The sequence below is a fragment of the Cimex lectularius genome, unplaced genomic scaffold (genome assembly GCF_000648675.2).
Source record: "Cimex lectularius strain Harlan isolate CLEC.00 unplaced genomic scaffold, Clec_2.1 scaffold9, whole genome shotgun sequence".
NCBI lineage: Eukaryota > Metazoa > Arthropoda > Insecta > Hemiptera > Cimicidae > Cimex > Cimex lectularius.
Window position 1 is genome coordinate 1,187,275 of NW_019392733.1, and position 18,528 is coordinate 1,205,802.

General features: G+C 35.0%; 3 protein-coding genes across 8 annotated transcripts in view; 1 reads left to right on the plus strand and 2 right to left on the minus strand.

The window, feature by feature from the left end:
- LOC106665343 (glucose dehydrogenase [FAD, quinone]) overlaps nt 1–8,460 on the plus strand; it is a 38,543-nt gene extending 30,083 nt beyond the window's left edge. For 4 of the 5 annotated variants that reach the window (XM_014391688.2, XM_014391689.2, XM_024226907.1 and 1 more), the window contains exons 2-10: nt 125–272; nt 324–449; nt 523–816; nt 5,886–6,046; nt 6,150–6,353; nt 6,637–6,825; nt 6,886–7,086; nt 7,147–7,548; nt 7,786–8,460. In XM_014391688.2, the coding sequence (XP_014247174.1) occupies nt 386–449; nt 523–816; nt 5,886–6,046; nt 6,150–6,353; nt 6,637–6,825; nt 6,886–7,086; nt 7,147–7,548; nt 7,786–8,136 (1,866 nt within the window). In that variant the 5' untranslated portion in view covers nt 125–272; nt 324–385 and the 3' untranslated portion in view covers nt 8,137–8,460. The remainder of the gene's footprint in view (nt 1–124; nt 273–323; nt 450–522; nt 817–5,885; nt 6,047–6,149; nt 6,354–6,636; nt 6,826–6,885; nt 7,087–7,146; nt 7,549–7,785) is intronic. The other variant, XM_014391687.2, reaches the window with a different exon arrangement.
- The window catches only part of LOC106665347 (flotillin-2), a 176,306-nt gene extending 164,487 nt beyond the window's left edge, over nt 1–11,819 (minus strand). Inside the window, exon 1 of the mRNA XM_014391694.2 lies at nt 11,621–11,819. Coding sequence (XP_014247180.1) covers nt 11,621–11,669 — 49 coding nt within the window. The 5' untranslated portion in view covers nt 11,670–11,819. The remainder of the gene's footprint in view (nt 1–11,620) is intronic.
- Nucleotides 11,820–14,126: 2,307 nt separating this feature from the next.
- Nucleotides 14,127–17,035, minus strand: LOC106665339. 2 transcript variants are annotated; one of them, XM_014391680.2, is made up of 7 exons: nt 16,537–17,035; nt 15,444–15,542; nt 15,137–15,298; nt 14,868–14,992; nt 14,654–14,792; nt 14,464–14,593; nt 14,127–14,397 (listed from the first exon to the last, which is right to left on the minus strand). In XM_014391680.2, exons 1-7 carry the CDS (start codon nt 16,849–16,851, stop codon nt 14,288–14,290), a joined length of 1,080 nt encoding a protein of 359 aa, XP_014247166.1. In that variant the 5' UTR covers nt 16,852–17,035; the 3' UTR covers nt 14,127–14,287. The 2 variants fall into 2 exon arrangements, with proteins under 2 accessions (XP_014247166.1, XP_014247165.1); XM_014391679.2 differs by having other exon boundaries at nt 14,128–14,397; nt 14,868–15,004.
- Between the last annotated feature and the right edge of the window lie 1,493 nt (nt 17,036–18,528).

Here is an 18,528-nt window from a genome sequence, read left to right on the forward strand (position 1 = left end):
ATAATGTACAGACATTGTCTGTTGAATATTTCTATTAAAATTTGACTTTAAAACAAGTAACAAGTTCACATTTAATCCACCAAATCCATAGACGCTTTTTAATTATAATTTATTTTTGTTCTAGATTCCAACCGTACGTCACATGGATGGGATTCCAGTAAACACCGAAAAACAATCCTTCGAATCATCGAACAGCATACGTCCAGCGGAACACTGTGATCTATTATTCGCATCAAATTAAATTAAAAAATACAATAAAGAAAAGAGAAGAGGTAATCACAAAATTACTAATCTTGTCGACCGCCTCTAACCGAATTTTATAGCACAGTCAGTATGAAGCAAGATATATGACAAGGGAAATCACGAAGAATCAATATGATCAAGAATGATATTTACACTTTTAGCAGTAACAACAGCAATCAAGACAAGTTTAGCCATAATCGGAACAGGTGATTTTTTTAATTTTCTATTATTTGACTAGTGATCATGGTCTTGAATTTAAATTATCTTATATTTTTTAAGGGATATGGCTTATACCGATGTTGATTGCTGGTTTGGCTTACTATCGCTATGACAGCGTAGATCCGGAATCGCGTTTGATGAACACGCGCCAATTATTACCGGAATATGATTTCGTAATAATTGGAGGTGGAACGGCAGGAGCAGTGGTAGCGAGCCGCCTCTCAGAAGTGCCACATTGGAAAATTCTATTGCTCGAAGCAGGTCCCCAAGAAAATGAAATATCTGATGTACCCTCTTTGGCTGCCTACCTTCAACTCTCCAACATCGACTGGCAATACAAAACTGAACGAACAGGTAATGCATCAAATATGAATATACAGGGTGTATCAACTTCTATAGTCCACCCATTTAATTCGGAAGCGATTAACTTTAGCAAAACATGGTCTTACACAGGCCCTAAGTTAAGTTTGGCTAGGAATCGCGTGGTGGTAACAGATGTAACATAACTTTCTCATCTAGCTGGGAAATAACACTAATTTTGTTATTTTAAATGAGAGTCCCAAATTTTTATTGCACAATTCGATTCTAGAGTTTATTTTATGCCACTTTTACTGATAGGAAAATTTGGATAGGATCGACCGTTTCTGCGTTACGCCCTGACGGAAGACACGACAGGGGGGTATGCTTTTTCAAACAAGATGGCTCTCCCTTTTTATTTCGAAAACGATTAGCATTAGCAAAAAATGGTCTTATACAAGCCCCAATTTAATTTTGGCTAGGAATCGTGTGGAGATAACAGATTTAACGTATCTTTTTCATCTAACTGGCATCCGTTGGGCATAACTCAGAAATGGTCGATCCTATCAAAATTACCCTTTCAATAAAAGTGGCATAAAATAAGCTCTCGAATCGAATTTTACAATAAAAATATGGGATTCTCACTTAAAATTACAAAGTTAGTGTCATTTCCCAGCTAGAGGAGAAGAGAAAGTTATGTTAAATGGTCAAAAAACTAGGTGTGGGCCAACCCCTCTTGGGATGGGTCGACTCCTTTTTGTCTGAAGATCTTTTGTTGTAAGATTTGGTGAAGGCTTATCGAAGCCTGTGTACGTTCGATCTGGTGTGCCGCAAGGCTCTCATTCTGGTCCGATCTTATTTCTTTTATTTTTTAATGACGTCGCCTCTGCTCTCATTAATTCTTCATTTTCACTGTTAGCAGACGATTTGAAAATTTATCGCCCTGTCGATGATTGTATTCTCTTACAAAACGACTTGAGACGCTTTTGGCTTTGGTGTACGCGTAATAATTTAAAACTAAACGGAAATAAATGTAAGATTTTGAAGTTCTTCAAGAAAAAAATAATTCACGATTACGACCAATTCGTTTATAGTGTGTAGAGATTAGTGACCGTTAATCGATAGTTATTCAGATATCGTGAGATGCGGTCGGGAGTGATGTAGGTTTCAGAAAAACATTTTCTTTATCGTGCCAACGTTTCGATCTTTTATTGAGATCATCTTCAGGGCTCAAAGTGTTTGTCTTCTGTGTAATTGTGCCATCCTTGTGTGTCGTGTTGAGAGTGTTTCGTCTATAGTATTGAAGGTTCTCACATTGATAAGGTAGATACTATCTCGGGTCTCGGGATTATTTTTAATAAAAATTGTGATTTTCGGAACCACATCCAGGCCTTTAGGAATAAATGGTTTAAAAATTACTCAGCCAAACTGTCGACTTTAAGAACCCTTTTGTAGAACTGTACTGGTGCGAGTCACCTACAGTATGCCAGTGTTGTTTGGTCGCCTGGTTCTTTAGATGGGTCTTACATGATAGAAAGGGTTCTGACAAAGGCCACGAAATACCTGTAATACAAGATATGCAATCACAGGAAGTACCATCATTGCTCCTATGAAGACAGGCTTGCTCTAGTAGGCCTGGATTCTCTGGCGGATAGAAGAGTTTTGGCTTCCGTTATGTTTCTATGGAAGATCCTAAATAATTTTATTGACTCCCCGGAGATATCTTGCATTGGCTTTAGGGTTCCCCTGGGTTAACTACGGACTCGTGAATTGTTTAGTACTTCACGGCACAGGACCAAATACAGGTTAGAGTCTTCAATCTTCACAGCGGTGCATTACATAAATAAAGTCGCTATCAGTGCTGACCCCTTCTCCTCGTCCCTTAGGATCTTTAAAAAAAATATTGAACGAGCTTTAAAATGTAATTGTGGGTTCATTTATTAATTTTTATGTATTATTTATTAATTTATTTATAATGTTGATTTTTTTGTTAAAAGTGTTGGCCCTGCTTTGCTGTTATTTTTATTTTTATATCCTTTTTTAATAGTTTATATTCTAATGATTTTTTTGTTGAGTTGCTTGACTGACTGTTCTATGCTTGGGTACCTGACCTGTTTGGACTGTAAGTAAATAAAATAAAATAAATCTGTTACCACCTCGCGATTCCTAGCCAAAATTAACTTGGGGTTTGTATAAGACCATTTTTCCGAATTAAATAGGTGGACTATAGAAGTTGATACACCCTTTATATTATATATTATACATAATATTAATATAGTGTATGTGTAATATAAATAATAAGCCTGTTGTTTGCACGATTTAGTCCAACCAAGCTTAGAAATGAACAATGTACAATTAATTAAATGCGAGAAATTAAATTGACAATTTATTTAATTGTAGAAAAAGGTATTTATATTTTATTAATATTCTGAGGTATTTAATTTAATCCTTTAAATTGGGGCTTCACAAACTGTGATTCGGAGCCCTTGGACGGGGAGTCCAACCCTAACTAATTACAGAAATAAATTTAAAATAAATAAAATAAAAAAACTAATGAGTAGATACAAAGGAAAGTTTTTTAAATTTTTAATTATTCATTCTACTTTTATTTTTACATACGTAAACAAAATAGACGGAAGGTAAATGAGACGGATGGACTGTACTGGTCGGTCGATTTTCCGAGGAATTTCATACTAGGGTCCTTTATTAACGGGAACTGCTGCTTCTGGAACACCCTGAATTTTTCCAATGGTGTTTCTCGAAAATTTGATTCAAGATCAATTTCGCGCAATACCTACCTATTTGTGTGATTCTCAATGACCAGTTATTTACTCCAATATGGGTCGGGACTGAAGTCGGATCTCTGAGGAAGCATGCGGTTTCTCCATCACGTACTCAGCCAGGAAAGCGCCGAATTGGAATTAATGAGGCGGAAGGACAACCTACTGATTAGGACATTATTGGCGACAAACCTAATAAAAAACACCGTTCAGATAAAGCACCTCAGCAGGATCCAACATGCTCAAATTCTACAAGTCTCCGAATAGGTGCAGGTCAAACAGACAGTGGAAGTGGAATATCTAAAAAGCTTAGGTACCACAACAGCTACTTAGATTTTGGATTTATAGAGGCTGACGAGGGTAAAGCTCTGAGTGTGATTTGCGCGAAAGTCATCTTCCAAATAGTTCAATGGTTTCAGTTGTGTCACCATTTTGAGGGTACACACACAGAACATCGGGAGAAACAAACTGATTATTTTCATAAGGATGTGCACTGAACTGCCTGCTTCATTAAAACTCACGCAAAAACTGTTATTGAAAACTCACTAAAAGCGTCTTACTCGATAAGTTACCCATGACAGAGGCAGGTAAAGCTCATACCATCGATGAAACCTCATAAAATCGTGTTTTAACGATATTGTACCGTAACATAAATGTTCGGTGTCTTAAGTAAAACAATACTGTCAAAAGGCGGATACTTTATTTATCAAATGATGTGAATGAATCGCTGGTTTCTCGCATCCAACAGAATTCATTTTCCCACCAAATCGACAAATCAACTGTTGTAGTGGGGTTGGCTATTTTATTGGCTTTTCTCCACTATGAATACTCGGTATGTTTCGAGGAGGATTTTTTCTTGTGCAAACCTTCCTTCCAATGCAATAGGTACCGAAATATTCTGTTTGTTGGATGATTTTTTTACAATTAACGAAATTCCATGGACTGATTGCATTGACGTAATGATGAAAAAGCAATGACTGGCCGAACTGGAGCAATTACTAAAATAAAAGATAATAAATTGAAGGATTGCAGCAGGTCAAGTCATTGTGTTCTCCATAGACATGCTTTACCTATGAAACAAGTGACATCCTCTTTTAAGAAAGTTTTGGATGAGTCTGTTCAAATTACTAATTATATCAAGTCGCGGCCATTGAAGTCAAAATTTTTCACAATACTGTGTGAGGATATGGGAAGCCTTCATCATTCTCTGCTTACGAATTAGGAATTACGTCCTGAAGTCTTATCTCTGTTGGCGGACCAAAATGTCAAATTGGCCAACATTTTCGGAGATGAGAAATAGCAATGTATACTTTCGTATTTATCAGATATTTTCGTGAAAATGAATGAGATGAGTCTTTCTTTGCAAGGGAAGAGTATCACAACTTTCGATGCTGACAGATTTCGCGCCATCAAAAAAAAATCCAGTTTTGGGTTGCATCTGTTGAGAATGTTTTCACGTGTTAAATGATTTTTTAAGAAAAAATTAACTGCAGCTTGCGAACGTTGATTGATGAAATATCAATCGTTGGGGATGTCTTTTGAGCACTACTTTCCAACAGCCCGAGATACAAAGCTGCAAGACCATGAATGGGTGATCAAACCGTTTTCAGTTTTGACAAAGCCAACCAGTCTATCTTCAAATGAATGCGAATGTTTGATAGACATTACTTCAGACTTCACCTTGAAATCTACTTTAGAGTCTGATACTCTCATTTCTGGTTCCGTCTGGAAAAAACAAAACGTGTTCTTCTTCCACAACTTGTCAATGGAAATCAGGATTTTCTATCTACTCAGCCACCAAAACTAAATACCGAAGCTGTCTAGATGCTGAACCGGATCCGTCTCAAACTATCAAAAATTAAAACAAACATATCCAAATTGTGCAGGCTAAAACTACCTCACTCTTCCCATTAATTCATTAAACCTTATGTTCAAATTATTACTTTTGAGATTAGCTCGAGTTTTACATACCTATTGATTCCATTCTGTCCAATTTGATTTTTGTGTTCCGGATTTTGTAAATAAAGTATGTCAAACAAATGTTTATTTTCGAAGTAATATCCCCCTCCATCACCTAATTAGGAATGGACTGGCTAATTCATAAAACTTTAATACATACAATGAGTATCTAATATTAAATACTTGGGTAGGGTCCGCCCTGGATTTTGTTCTGTGAAAGCGGTTCGCTGGTTAAAAAGTTTGGGAAGCCCTGCTTTAAATAAAATGACTTGTTGAAAAATAAACATCTATTTTCCCTCTAAGGCAAATCAAATTTTGATTAAAAAAATAACTACAACTCAAGTATAAAATAAATGTCTCATTTAATAAAATTAATGCAATGCTTAGGGAGATCATGTCTGGCTATGAAAAATGGAAGATGCAACTGGCCAAGAGGAAAAGTTCTCGGAGGGTCCAGCGTCCTGAATTATATGCTTTATGTAAGAGGAAACAAGCATGACTACAATAATTGGGAAGCTGCAGGGAACACTGGCTGGGGCTACAAAAATGTAAGATAAACTCTTCATCAAAGATGTTTTTTAGAAAAATAAATAAATTTTTACTTTACATTTATGCGATATTTGCTCGAGTTTAAATCATTTTCATTTTTAGGTATTACATTACTTCAAAAAATCTGAAGATAACCGCAATAATTACTTAATAGGTCCGTATCATTCGAGGGGCGGTTTCCTCACTGTGCAAGAAGCGCCATGGAGAACTCCTTTGGTTCTTGCCTTCCTTCAGGCCGGCGAAGAACTGGGCTATCCAAATCGGGATATTAATGGAGCACAGCAAACTGGTTTTATGATAGCTCAGGTACATTGTCTGATGTAAAATCGATTATAAAAATAATAAATAATAAAATAATAGAAACTTCTATGCGTTATACATTTATATTTATATATTTGTTATATTTAATTTAAGCGAGCATCAATATATGCTCTTGTTATAACAAATAAAAACAAAACATCCATAACATCAACAGCAAACCTACAAAACAAAAAAAAAAGCACAAATAAAACAATTATATTAGCAAGTAGTTCAATATTCATGCAATAGATAATAAGTAAATAACTCCTAACTTAATTCACATTTTTAGGGGACTATTAGAAGAGGTAGTAGATGCAGTACGACAAAAGCGTTTCTAAGGCCTGTTCGTCAGAGGCGAAATTTGCATATAGCTATGAATGCCCACGTAACAAAAATACTCATAAATGGAAAAAAGCGTGCATACGGAGTACAATTTGTAAGAGATGGAATAAGACAAGCTGCACTTGTGAGAAAAGAGGTGAGTTTATTGAGAACTGATTTGGCCTGGCAGCAAACTTATTTTTATTACTTACATCAGGTAATAGTATCAGCAGGAGCTATAAATTCACCACAGATATTAATGCTTTCTGGTGTTGGGCCTGGTCAACATCTCCACAACTTAGGCATTCCGGTAATTAAAGATCTTCCAGTAGGTGAAAATTTGCAAGACCATGTAGGAATGGCCGGGTTGACATTTATCACAGAAAAACCGGTTGCTATAGTACAAGATAGACTGAAGGTAAAACAAGAATAATATTTCCCCTATTCCATGGTTTATTTTAAAAATATATTTCTTCAGGCTGTGCCAGTGACTCTGGAATATGTTGTAAGAGAAAAAGGACCGATGACAACATTAGGAGGTGTTGAGGGTTTAGGCTTTGTCAATACAAAATTTGCCAACCACAGTGAAGATTATCCTGATATTCAGTTCCATATGGCACCTGCTTCGATTAACTCAGATTCAGGAGTGAGAGTCCGCAAGATTCTCGGCTTGACAGATTATGTTTACGATAAGATGTTTAGGCCAATAAATAATAAAGATTCTTGGACAATAATTCCATTACTTCTGAGACCGAAATCAAGAGGTTGGGTAAAACTCAGATCAAGTAATCCATTTCATTACCCTATTGTCAACCCAAATTACTTCCACCATCCTCAGGACATTCAGACATTAACAGAAGGAGTAAAACTTGCATTACGAGTAAGTAATGAAAAACACTTTTCTTTTGGGTGTTAAATGTTCAGAGGCATTAGTCAAATGGGACTAATGGGGGAATCCTTAGGTAAAAAAGACATAAAATGTGAGAAACTAAGATAACTTTATTAAATAAGTTTTTGAAATATTTTTTCTTAAACTATTTGGTTTAATAAAATCAATTAAATACAGTTTTCATCAAATATTATGTTATTTATAAATTTAAACGATTTTTCATTGCAGGTGGCTAATGGAAAAGCATTTAAACAGTTCAGATCGAGGCTTCATCGCATACCAGTTCCAGGATGTCAGTGGTACCCATTTGGATCAGACAAATATTGGGAGTGCGCAATCAGACACTTTACAATGACAATTTACCATCCTGTCGGTACATGTAAAATGGGCCCAGCACATGATCCTGAAGCAGTGGTTGACCCACGTCTAAGAGTCCATGGCTTAGGAAATTTACGAGTTATAGATGCTTCTATAATGCCAACAATAGTTAGCGGTAACACGAATGCACCTACAATTATGATAGGAGAAAAGGGAGCTGACATGATCAAACAAGACTGGTTAGAACATAAATCGAACTAGCAAATGATTATATTAACGCATTTTAAAATTACAAAAAAAATATTGTTTATTATGGTTTATCTATAAATTAAGACATTTGTTGAAGGGACCGTGAACTACATATTAATTGTAAAATTAACGTCCCTATGAATATTGTGCCAGACTTAAATTTCTTGGAACTGTAGTTACTATCTAGTAAGAGTCATTAAAGCATAATTTGCAAACGTGTAGGAATCATATCCTACTAACTATATAAGACACTAAACATATGTATAAAATTAAACCACGAGTGTATATGCACAAAATTGTGAATATTGTAAAATAAAATTGTACATTATAAATTTAGCATGGATTTCATTTGCCATCTCCATCATTATTTATAAACCAAATACAATAAATAAACACAAATGAAGAAAATATTGTCATGTATTTTTATATAAAATTGTACAGAATTATTGTATAGCAATTTTTGTTGTAGCAACATGCTTATTGTTACACCAACTATACACTAGTCTTTATTTTATCAATTTTTCAAACTAATAATTTTAATTGTGACAATATTGTTATTCATAAAGCACATAGACTAAGTTGATGTTTCGTATGGAAAATATGATTTTATTTATAAGCTCAATCCAATAAAAATAATATTTAAACTGAAAAGCAGAGTCATTTGGTCATCAACCACTCCAAAACAGTCAGTCTGATTTTGATAAATTTTAAAATTTGAAGGTTTAATATACAAACACTATTTTTTAAATATTATTCTCAATAAAATTCCATGGGCTATGCTGAATCTGCCAACCCAGAACCTCTAGTGTGATGAATGCGAGTCAGAAGCCCTAATTTTTAATTCGATGAAAAAAACAATGTCAATTGTTATATGCCAAGCTTTCGACCTATTTTAAGGTTATTATCAGGGCAAAACAATCTTAAATGTATTCAGTCCCAACGCTGCCAAGGACTGTACACTATTGCATCATATAAAAAAGTTGAGTACAAGACTGGATGAAAAAAAAATGTACTCAGTGTATGTTCACATTGAAACTGCCCTCCACTGTACATTGACAACAGAGTGATAGCAATTTCAATTCAAGTCACAAGTCTTTTTGCACCTCGACCTAAGTAGATCTATTGTGTTCCTCTAAACCATTGGCTAACTTTATTGCTAATCAGCCAGCGTCTCCTTGGTGTAGGATCTTGCTTCCGGCATTTTTAAGGCCTCAATACTGGGGTATTGGTCCTCCAGGTTTTGGACAGTTAAGTATCCATTTTTGGATGTATCTTTTCTTGGGGCAAGGTGCGAGGTTATGGTCAATATGGTTCGGGGCCTAGAATTCATATTGGCTTCCTTTTATTGGACATGGCAGTTAAGGAAATAAATAAAGAAATGTATGTATGTGTATATATATATATATATAATTTATTTATTTATATTTGTTTGGATTACTTCATAATCACAGAAAACAAACACTTTGAGTGAGTACAAATACTTTGATTGAATATAAAAAAAAAATTTTTTTTTTGCATTGTATAAATTCTCTTTTTTCCACATCCTATATGTATTTGTTAAATTTAAACAATGTTTGTAAATCCCAGGCCCTAAAGATGATCTCAATAAAGATCAAAACGTTGGCACAATAAAGAAAATGTTTTTCTAAAACCTACGTCCCACCAGACCACATCTCATGATTTTCCAATAATCATAGACTAATGGTCACTAATCACCAAACATTTACCTATTATAAAAATTTTACATTTTTGTGTACACATTTTGAATAAATAAATTCTACACTCACATAAATAGGTAAAAAAAATAATAAATAACTTCATGACAAACTATTTATTCAGGGGGTAAAAAATTTTTAAAAATCCTAACTGAAAAGGAAGTCCAGTGTACAGTTGACTATCAGTTTTCATCTCAATTGATTGGTACTGGCTACCATAGGGATTTATGTCTCATTTTAATAACAAAAGATTCCAACCCAACAATCAAACTACTAGGGCTATTGGCATAAGCCTTCTAAAAGTTTATGGTGCATTTTTCAATAAAATTTTTGATTATGTCCAACCTGCACATCTCATGCAAATACCAACCACCTTTGTGGAACGTGGAGGCTTAGTGCACAACCTAAAGAATTTATTCTGTGCAACTTGTAGCTTCTTATAGTTACTTTCGCAAGTTGAATGCCAGACAGCACAGGAATAAATTATAGTTGGTCTTACCACCGTTATGTATATAAGCAATTATTAGCTGTTTTTTGCTACTTGCAACCAGTACATTAATGTTTGTCATAAAATTTAGTTTGCTTTGCTATAGGCCCAAGTATTTAACTAAGGATCCCGCTCGTGACACTAACTTTTTCATCTCAACTAAGACTTTAGATAAACAATATAATTAATTCCATTAGATGTCGTGGTCCAATTGACCAAGTAACTTCTTTCAATTAATTAATCTTTATGTAAGGTATTGGTTGAGATAAAAAAGCCAGTGTCATGAGCGGGATCCTCGGTCACGATAGCTCAAGTGGTAGAGCAGTAGTGTATTTAGCTGAAGGTTATGGGTTCAAATCCCGCTCATGACAATGGCTTTTTTATCTCAACCAATACCTTACGTAAAGATTAATTAATTGAAATATAATTAATTTACATTCAGTCTTTTAGTGATAATGCAGGTGTGCCATGATGATGAAGGGGCAGTGCCATTTTCAAATATGGCCAATTGGACATAGTGGAACTTGTGAAAATGACACAAGTAAATAAGAAACAATGTTGGTTCCAGTACTGAACCATGAGGGACACCAGCTGTTGCCTTAATTTCTTCAGAAATGGCACCCCATAGTGGACTCTAAAGTATCGGTCCATTAAATAAGAGCTGACTATTTTTATTAAATATGTAGGAAAGTTGTTATGGATTGATTTTTAAATAAGTCCATTATGGCAAACACAATGAAAGGCTAAATAAAGAAATAAACACAGGTATAGCCAATACAAACATGACACCCTGACAACTTACAAGCGAGGTACATACCCTAATACACATAGGTTTAAGATCATTGAAATGATGACACATTGTCTAAATGTTTTCACCCTGAGTGAATGGTATGTAAAGAGGAAAGGATGTATTTAAGAGTGAGTGGATTTGGATTTAGATATTAATTGCGTTGGGGTCGGAAATGACCTAGCTGTTGATAGCCCATGAAGCCCAACATTGGTGGCCTAACTGATAAGCCAAAGGTCTGATTTTGGGCTGCCAACACCCGGGGTGGAAATGCTTTGTTATTGTAATTCCTGACTTTCTGCTGTACTTTTTGAACCACCAAGGAAAATATACAACCAAACAGCCTGCATTTTTGGTAAAACATTTATTATTTTCCTTCATGGGAAATGCGCCAGAAGTAAAACACCAGGAGAAACATTAGATGCACAAAGCAAGTAAAACTGATAAGCAGAAGGTCAAAGCGTTTTATTATCCTCTAAATGCATAAATTGTAAAGTTGAAACTGACCTGAAACTATAAGGGCTTTGTTTGGTCCCACCGTGTAAATGTTTCCCATGTCGGCGTCTCTCGGGGAGAAATTTGACAGCAAAAGGTAACTAATATTAATAATAATAATAACTGAATATTTATAGCGTTATTTCCGCAACTTTGACAAGTGATAACCACAACACACAATCATGCCCCGCCTGCTAGCATATCAAACAACTGCTGACAAGTGACAACTAGCAGCGCTGCCTCAGAATCAACCGAAGTTCAGCAAAAGCCGCATTTTACGAATAAGTCACAAAAGGCTTACTTATTTTACTATTTAAAAAAATATATAATTTAGTTTTTATTCTAAAGATTTAATATTAGCACTTGTAAAATAACATATACAAATATTTATGCTCATAATATGTCTGCCTGTTAATTTATGAACATCATCAGGTTGAAAGTATGAACTAGACACTTTGTAATCTTAACAAATGAGTAGTTTATCAATTTACATAATTCCTGGACAAAAGTCAAGAAAGGCATTTATTTTTTTAAGTATTAAAACAAAATACTAACATCTTTGATCCTTCATTTTCTCTTTGGTCCCTTTTCACCTCTTTTACTCAGGACCTTAACATTCAACAAACACATAAGAATTCAGAGATTGTCTTAAAAATTGTTGTCTAGGTGCACATTCTCTCGGAAGTCTTACCAGGAGAAGAAGATTTCAGAAAAACATCAGATATGGATGGCTCAAAAACAAATAAATGAATCAGGCGTTTTTTGTACAAGCCAAAAATATGAGCAATCAATATATACCTCAGTCTTTCAAGCTGAAACACATGCCATCAATGCTTATGCCTTGGAAAATCTTAAAAGAGGTTTGGCAAAAGCAGCTATTAAAGCATTAACATGTAAAAAAAATCACATCAAAATTAGTCAATGAAGGCATCCAAAATCTCCATAACCTGTGGACAAACCTGATATCTTGGGTACCATTTACCAGGACACAAAGGAAATTTGAGTAACGAAAAACACACTGGCCAGAGGAGGATCTGCAAGATCTTATATTTTTGGGATAACATAAACACAGAATCCTCCATCACAGAATGGATCCAAAAAAGGCAAAAGTGGTTAAACTCCAGGGGTGCTAGGCACAGTAAACTTATGCTAAAAAAACTTCACCAAGACTCACTCACTGCTACAGAGAGGGTTAAACTCAGAGCGATAGGAATACCGGTCACTGGCATCTGAGAAAACATCTACATAACATGGGCATATTCATTGATTACCCCATTTGTAGGTTATGCAATGAGGAGGAAGAAAACACCACCCATGTCATCTGCGAATGTGAAACAACTGATCAATGGAGACATAACCTGAGATACAAGGAAAACCCAGGGAAAATAATTGCAGCAATGATTATCAGTACAATCAATGATCAAGTACTTCTTAAAAGAAGTATCAATTAGACATACTGAGCTAAGGAATTAGGAAAGTACAATAAGACAGAAAGCTGCAGAACTTGGGGAACATAAACTCCCACTTTCAAGTCTCCTTTCATCATTATCATATGAAAAAGATTGTGAGAAATAAGGAGAGGTTGAAGCAGAAAAAGAGCAGCTGAAAAGCAAACAAAATGGGACTGAACCGAGATAAAAACGTGCCAACTCTGCCATTAATCAGTATCAAACCATACTAAAATAAGCAAAAAGGCATCTCTGAAAATCCCTAGCTACCGTAAGAATAATGTCCTTTTTAAGATATGGAAATAGAATAGGGTCAATTCCACAATAGATGTATGAAGAAAAAAGGACACCAAGACTGCAAAAATGGCTCTAAATAATAAAGTCACACAACATTTTCAGTCATGTTGAACCGGCACATGGCCACTGGGTCATCTCCACTCGCAGGTTTTTTGTTTGAGTTATTCAAACACATTTCGGCATTGCACCATCTTCAGTGTGGAGTTCCTCATGCATCAAGAGCACAATTCGCAAGTGGCCCCCAGAGTGTCTAAACCCAGAAGGATTATCCTAACCCGATCCACAACTGGTCATATATGTTTGTCCCACAAAGCCCGCATATGTGTTCAGCATGTAGAGAAGTTACTCGATGTGTCCCACTTAATTGAAGGGTGACACTCCTTGGCTCCATATAAAGAGTGAATAGGATTGAGCACGGCAGCGAGTATCTAGACCTCTGTTCTGATTTTTAGATGATACAGTAGTGTTTTACTACATATAGTAATTCATAAATATCTCATCTTGTGTTTATTAGTGTATATTGAGAATGAATGTATTTATTAGCGTGAATGTGTAGTGTGAGAGACTTTTTTTATTACCATTAGCATTAATTATTAGGTGTTTTATATTTAGGTTGGTTTTTAAACTTAAATGTTAAAATAATTGGAAATTTGGATATAAAATTCACAAATAGGATATTAAATAAATTACTATGTTAAACCATTTTCAGTATATCAGACTATTCACCAATGTTTATTTTTTACATAACATATTGTATAACATGATTTTTTTTTTAAGAAACACAAGTGACAAAAACAAATTAAACATAATATATAATATAAATGTATAAATCTTTCAGACAATATTATATCTGGCTTTAAGTAATATGGCCGTTTGAATTTTATTCATTTATCAGCAGACGGTAACATAAATCAATTAAATTAACGTCAAAATATTACTTGGTGACAGAATTTTGATCCCAGACTGTTTCTGACAGAATGGCAATATTATCCAAGCCAATACCAGGATAATATTCAAATGTCCACATATAGTTTTTGAATACCACTGAAACACAATTATTATTTTAGACAAAAACGGTTAAAAAGTTTATGTTACATTTCCTGCACTCACAGATCTCACCCTGATGAAGATCTCCTGTCAAAGTTGCACATGATTCGTTACAAGGTTTATGTGGTGTAAGTCGAAAAGATGTCAGCCCTCTTAATTGGAGAAGCATTATTAACCCAAAATCAAGTTCCACCTGAAAAGTAAAATTAAAACTTAAAACTATCATGCATAATGATTTTATGATTGATATTACTTTTTTATAATTGCTTGAACGGTAATCTGATGACATTAAGACCCAGTTGAAATGCGCCGGTGAAATTGTATTTGATAAAAAGTACGGCCTCTGGTAAAACTTTCTCAGTGCTTTTACTGCATGGATGTCACAATTTTGCCTTAAAAACATTCAAAACACAATTTTTATAAGAATATGTTTAAAAAAAATATATATATATATATGTAAAACGCACCAGTGCACAAACCACTTAGTAACAGAAGGATTGCTTATTATTTTCAAGAATGCCACTAGGTCAGATGAACCCATTCTTAAATTTGTAGTTAGCACACAAGGGACTGTATCAATAAGCTTTTCATCCTGGAAATAGAGCTGAAATTTAAAAATGAATCGTAAAATTTGATTTGCCAATCCTTGAATTTATTTTCACCCCAAAGAATTAGCCTTGTTTGTCCATTTGAACATTGTAAATAATCCCAGAATTTGATTCGGTTACATAATTACCTGTGTAATATTATCAAAATAAAACTCATCAGTAATCATGACAGGCCATTTATCCATTGCATCAGTTATTATAACTGGAATATCTCGGTTGAAGTAGTTGTCAAGAAGAAGCTCGTAATTGATTCTATTAATGACAGTTATTGAATCCAGAGCTTCACATGTCTGGAACACAAAATATTTTTTAAAAAAGCTGTTATTTTACCATCTTAAATTAATTAATTGTTCAAATCTTAAATTTTTTAGCATGATTTTAAAACAATTTAGAATGTACTAAACATACAAAGTATGTAATTTTTTCAATCCTTACAATGCAGTCATCCTTTGTTAAAGTATATTCTCCATAAAGGGGGTTTTCGAGAAGGCATGATTCATAAAATAAATATCTCCAGTCCCATAAAGAAAGAACCTGCAACACAGCAACAATGCCTAACTAATTATCAATGTAAAATTCACAAAAAACTTGAATAGATTGTAAATGCATTTGTCACCAGAATATTACAAATACAATTGGTCGAGAGAGATAGAGGAGGAAGAGGGGGGGAGAGAGAGAGAGAGAGAGAGAGAGAGAGAGAGACAGAGAGACAGAGAGACAGAGAGAGACAGAGAGAGAGAGAGAGACAGAGAGACAGATGTAGGTAGATAGCAAAAGAATGAGTTCATTGAGAGATGGAGATAGGTAGGAAGAAAGTGTGAGTGTGTGTATATGAGAGCAAGAGAGAGAGAGAGAGAGAAAGAGAGAGTGTGAGAGTGATAAACAATCATAATTAAGTCATTTTTATTAAAACGCACAGCATTTCTTATCTAATTTAATTTTGTTTACATTAAAATAAGTATAATGTAATTAATATAACGATAAAAATACATATATACAGTTGGAAATAAACAACAAAATATGCGTTTTTATTTTTTTTAAATTTATTTACGTATTTTTTTTATTTGAGTGTATATTTTAAAGTTGTTTTACAAAAGAATATTCAATTGCGTTTAAACATGTCAAATAGACATATCTAAAAAAATTAAAAAAAAATTTTTTTATGAAGTTTATCAAGAGAGAATTTAGATTCTGAAAAATAAACTAAGCTTTTTTTGGTTTTGTGAAAATGCTGTTTTGCAGTGTTATTAACTTGGACGTTCCCGGTCAACCTAGTCTATTTCACCATCTACCTACAAGTATAACAAATAGTTAGGTAGTGCTAGTACTACCCACTACCCAGTACTTTTTATTTTACAGACATGACCCCTGAAGATGGCAAACGAAGACCCAAAGCGAAGGGGATAGACAGACCAGTTATTTTCTAAAAGACCGATCCAAAAAATTAAGATATTTTCTCATGTTAAATCCATAACTGATAAGGAATAACTTTTAAATAATTGACGTATGTGTTTTGTTTACTACTTACTTTGATCAATGCGATTCTTCCAAGTGCTGTGGCATGGACTGTGATCGAAGTCATTTGCGAACTTCCGTAGGCAAAGCCAAATAACACAGAAAGGATGACAATGAGTTTGATGAGCTTCTTGAAGTTATTTTTGCACATGATGTCGTTGAGAGGTGAGCAGATCACTTCCATTTCTTTGGATGTAAAGCCCATCTGTTCGCAGAACTCGTAGAACGAAACCAGCTCGGCGTCGATCAAATTCATCTTTTCACAAATCTCAAATTCCTTCGCTTTTTTCGCTGGTTTCAGTGGTTTATTCGTTGCGACGGAAGCCATCTGTAAGTACTAAGCAGTAACGTTGTTGATTCGTTTTGGTTTGTCGTCAAGCGAAATACCTAAAGCGATAATTATCCTGTCTTTTGACCAAAAACTTTTAAACACCTAAGGCTAAATTCAAAAAACGTCCCGAAGAGGGAATCGGATAGGGGGTGGACAACGTTCTCAGCACCTGGACGACGTGTCCGAGTCTGAGCAGTAGAAGCTTTCATATTGATTTTCACACTACCACAATTTCCCGATCCAAGAGGGAACAAAAACTTGTACAAAATCCATCGTTTGAAAAACACCAATTTAAGAAAAATTGGTATAAATTACATTCATGCAAGTGCGTATATAAAAACAGGAAAAATGAGGACAGCTTTGCCATGTTACAAATTTTAATGGGTTCCATTTAATAACAAAATCTTTTACAGTTTATTTCCTTTGATCTTTCACTGTAATATATTTACAAAGAATTTTTTTTAATCTACACCTACATAGACCTTCACAAAAACATAGAATGTGCTCTGAGTTCTCCTTTTCTTCCTGGGAATATGTGTGTACAGTGTTTCTTCTGTCAGTACTTCTATCCGGTGCTTATGCCTTCTTAGGTGACATTGCACTACCAGGACTCCAACCAGAATCCTGGTTCGCTTGCGGTTACCATCTATTAATTCCTTTGTAAGTCTTGGCTTTGGCTCTTCCATGAATCTCTTCGCGTGCCTCGTGCCTGGGGTGTTGCTCCACCAAGTTTTGGACTCATTAATGTTGTGTTCTTTTTTGTGACAAGGTGCTAGTCCGCAGTAGGGTTCGGGGTGTAGAGAATTCATATTGGCTCTTTTTTGGCCAACATGTTCACTTTCTCGTTTCCTCTATATCCCGAATGCCCAGGGTAAGGTCTTGGGTGTCACTGAATTCTACCAGGGATCACTTACAATTCCACACGCTTTTTGCCTTTACCTCGCATGAGGATAAAACCTTAAGTGCCGTTTGACTGTCAGAGAAAATGGCTATCTTCCTGGAATGGGTTCCTAGTCTTTTATTTCTTTGGCGGAGTGTTTAAATTGCTATGATTTCAGACTGGAAAACTGTAGCATATTCACCTAAGTTTAAAGTTAGTTCGGTCTTCGTATTCACACCGAGGACTCCAGCTCCCGTGCTTCTATCCGTTTTTAAGCAGTCACTATACCAGCAGGATTTTGGTAACACCATCTATTCCAAGTGCTTTATTTCCTCTAAATTTCGATAAGCAATTTTTATGGTTTATCATTCGAAAGACTTCTGTGTTCAGAAATTTGGTTTATCCTCCTCAGTTGTATTTCGTTGTATTTTCCTAAATCTCTGGATACGCATTTATCCATAATCAGGTTAAGAATTTCTTCGCCGATGAGAAATGGATTTTGTACGATAACAGGAGGCGTCCAAGTCAGTGGCTGGACAAGGATGAATAATTGAATCTTTGTCTAAAAACGTTTTAAAAAATCATTAACTTTAATTTTATCGTATTTTGTACTGACACCTCCATAAATGTCCATTTGTTTCCTCTGTTTCTCCTGTACTTTGTCTCCCGTGATAGGAGGTCTTAGAAGGTCCAGTCTAGGCTTAGTTGCCGACCCATTAAGGCTTATGCAGGAGGAACCCCTGTGGCGTATTTCGGTAGCCCAGTAAAAACCTTTGGAGTGCCACATCCAGCCT

Bases quoted from the DNA above. Each gene is read 5' to 3' on its own strand.
- LOC106665339 (XM_014391679.2), bottom strand. From the start codon at position 16,851: ATGGCTTCCGTCGCAACGAATAAACCACTGAAACCAGCGAAAAAAGCG. The intron at 15,299-15,443 runs GTAAGGATTGAA...TTTGTGTTCCAG, and splicing joins TAACAAAGGATGACTGCATT to ACATGTGAAGCTCTGGATTC. The intron at 14,793-14,867 runs GTGCGTTTTACA...AATGTTTTTAAG, and splicing joins ACTAAGTGGTTTGTGCACTG to GCAAAATTGTGACATCCATG.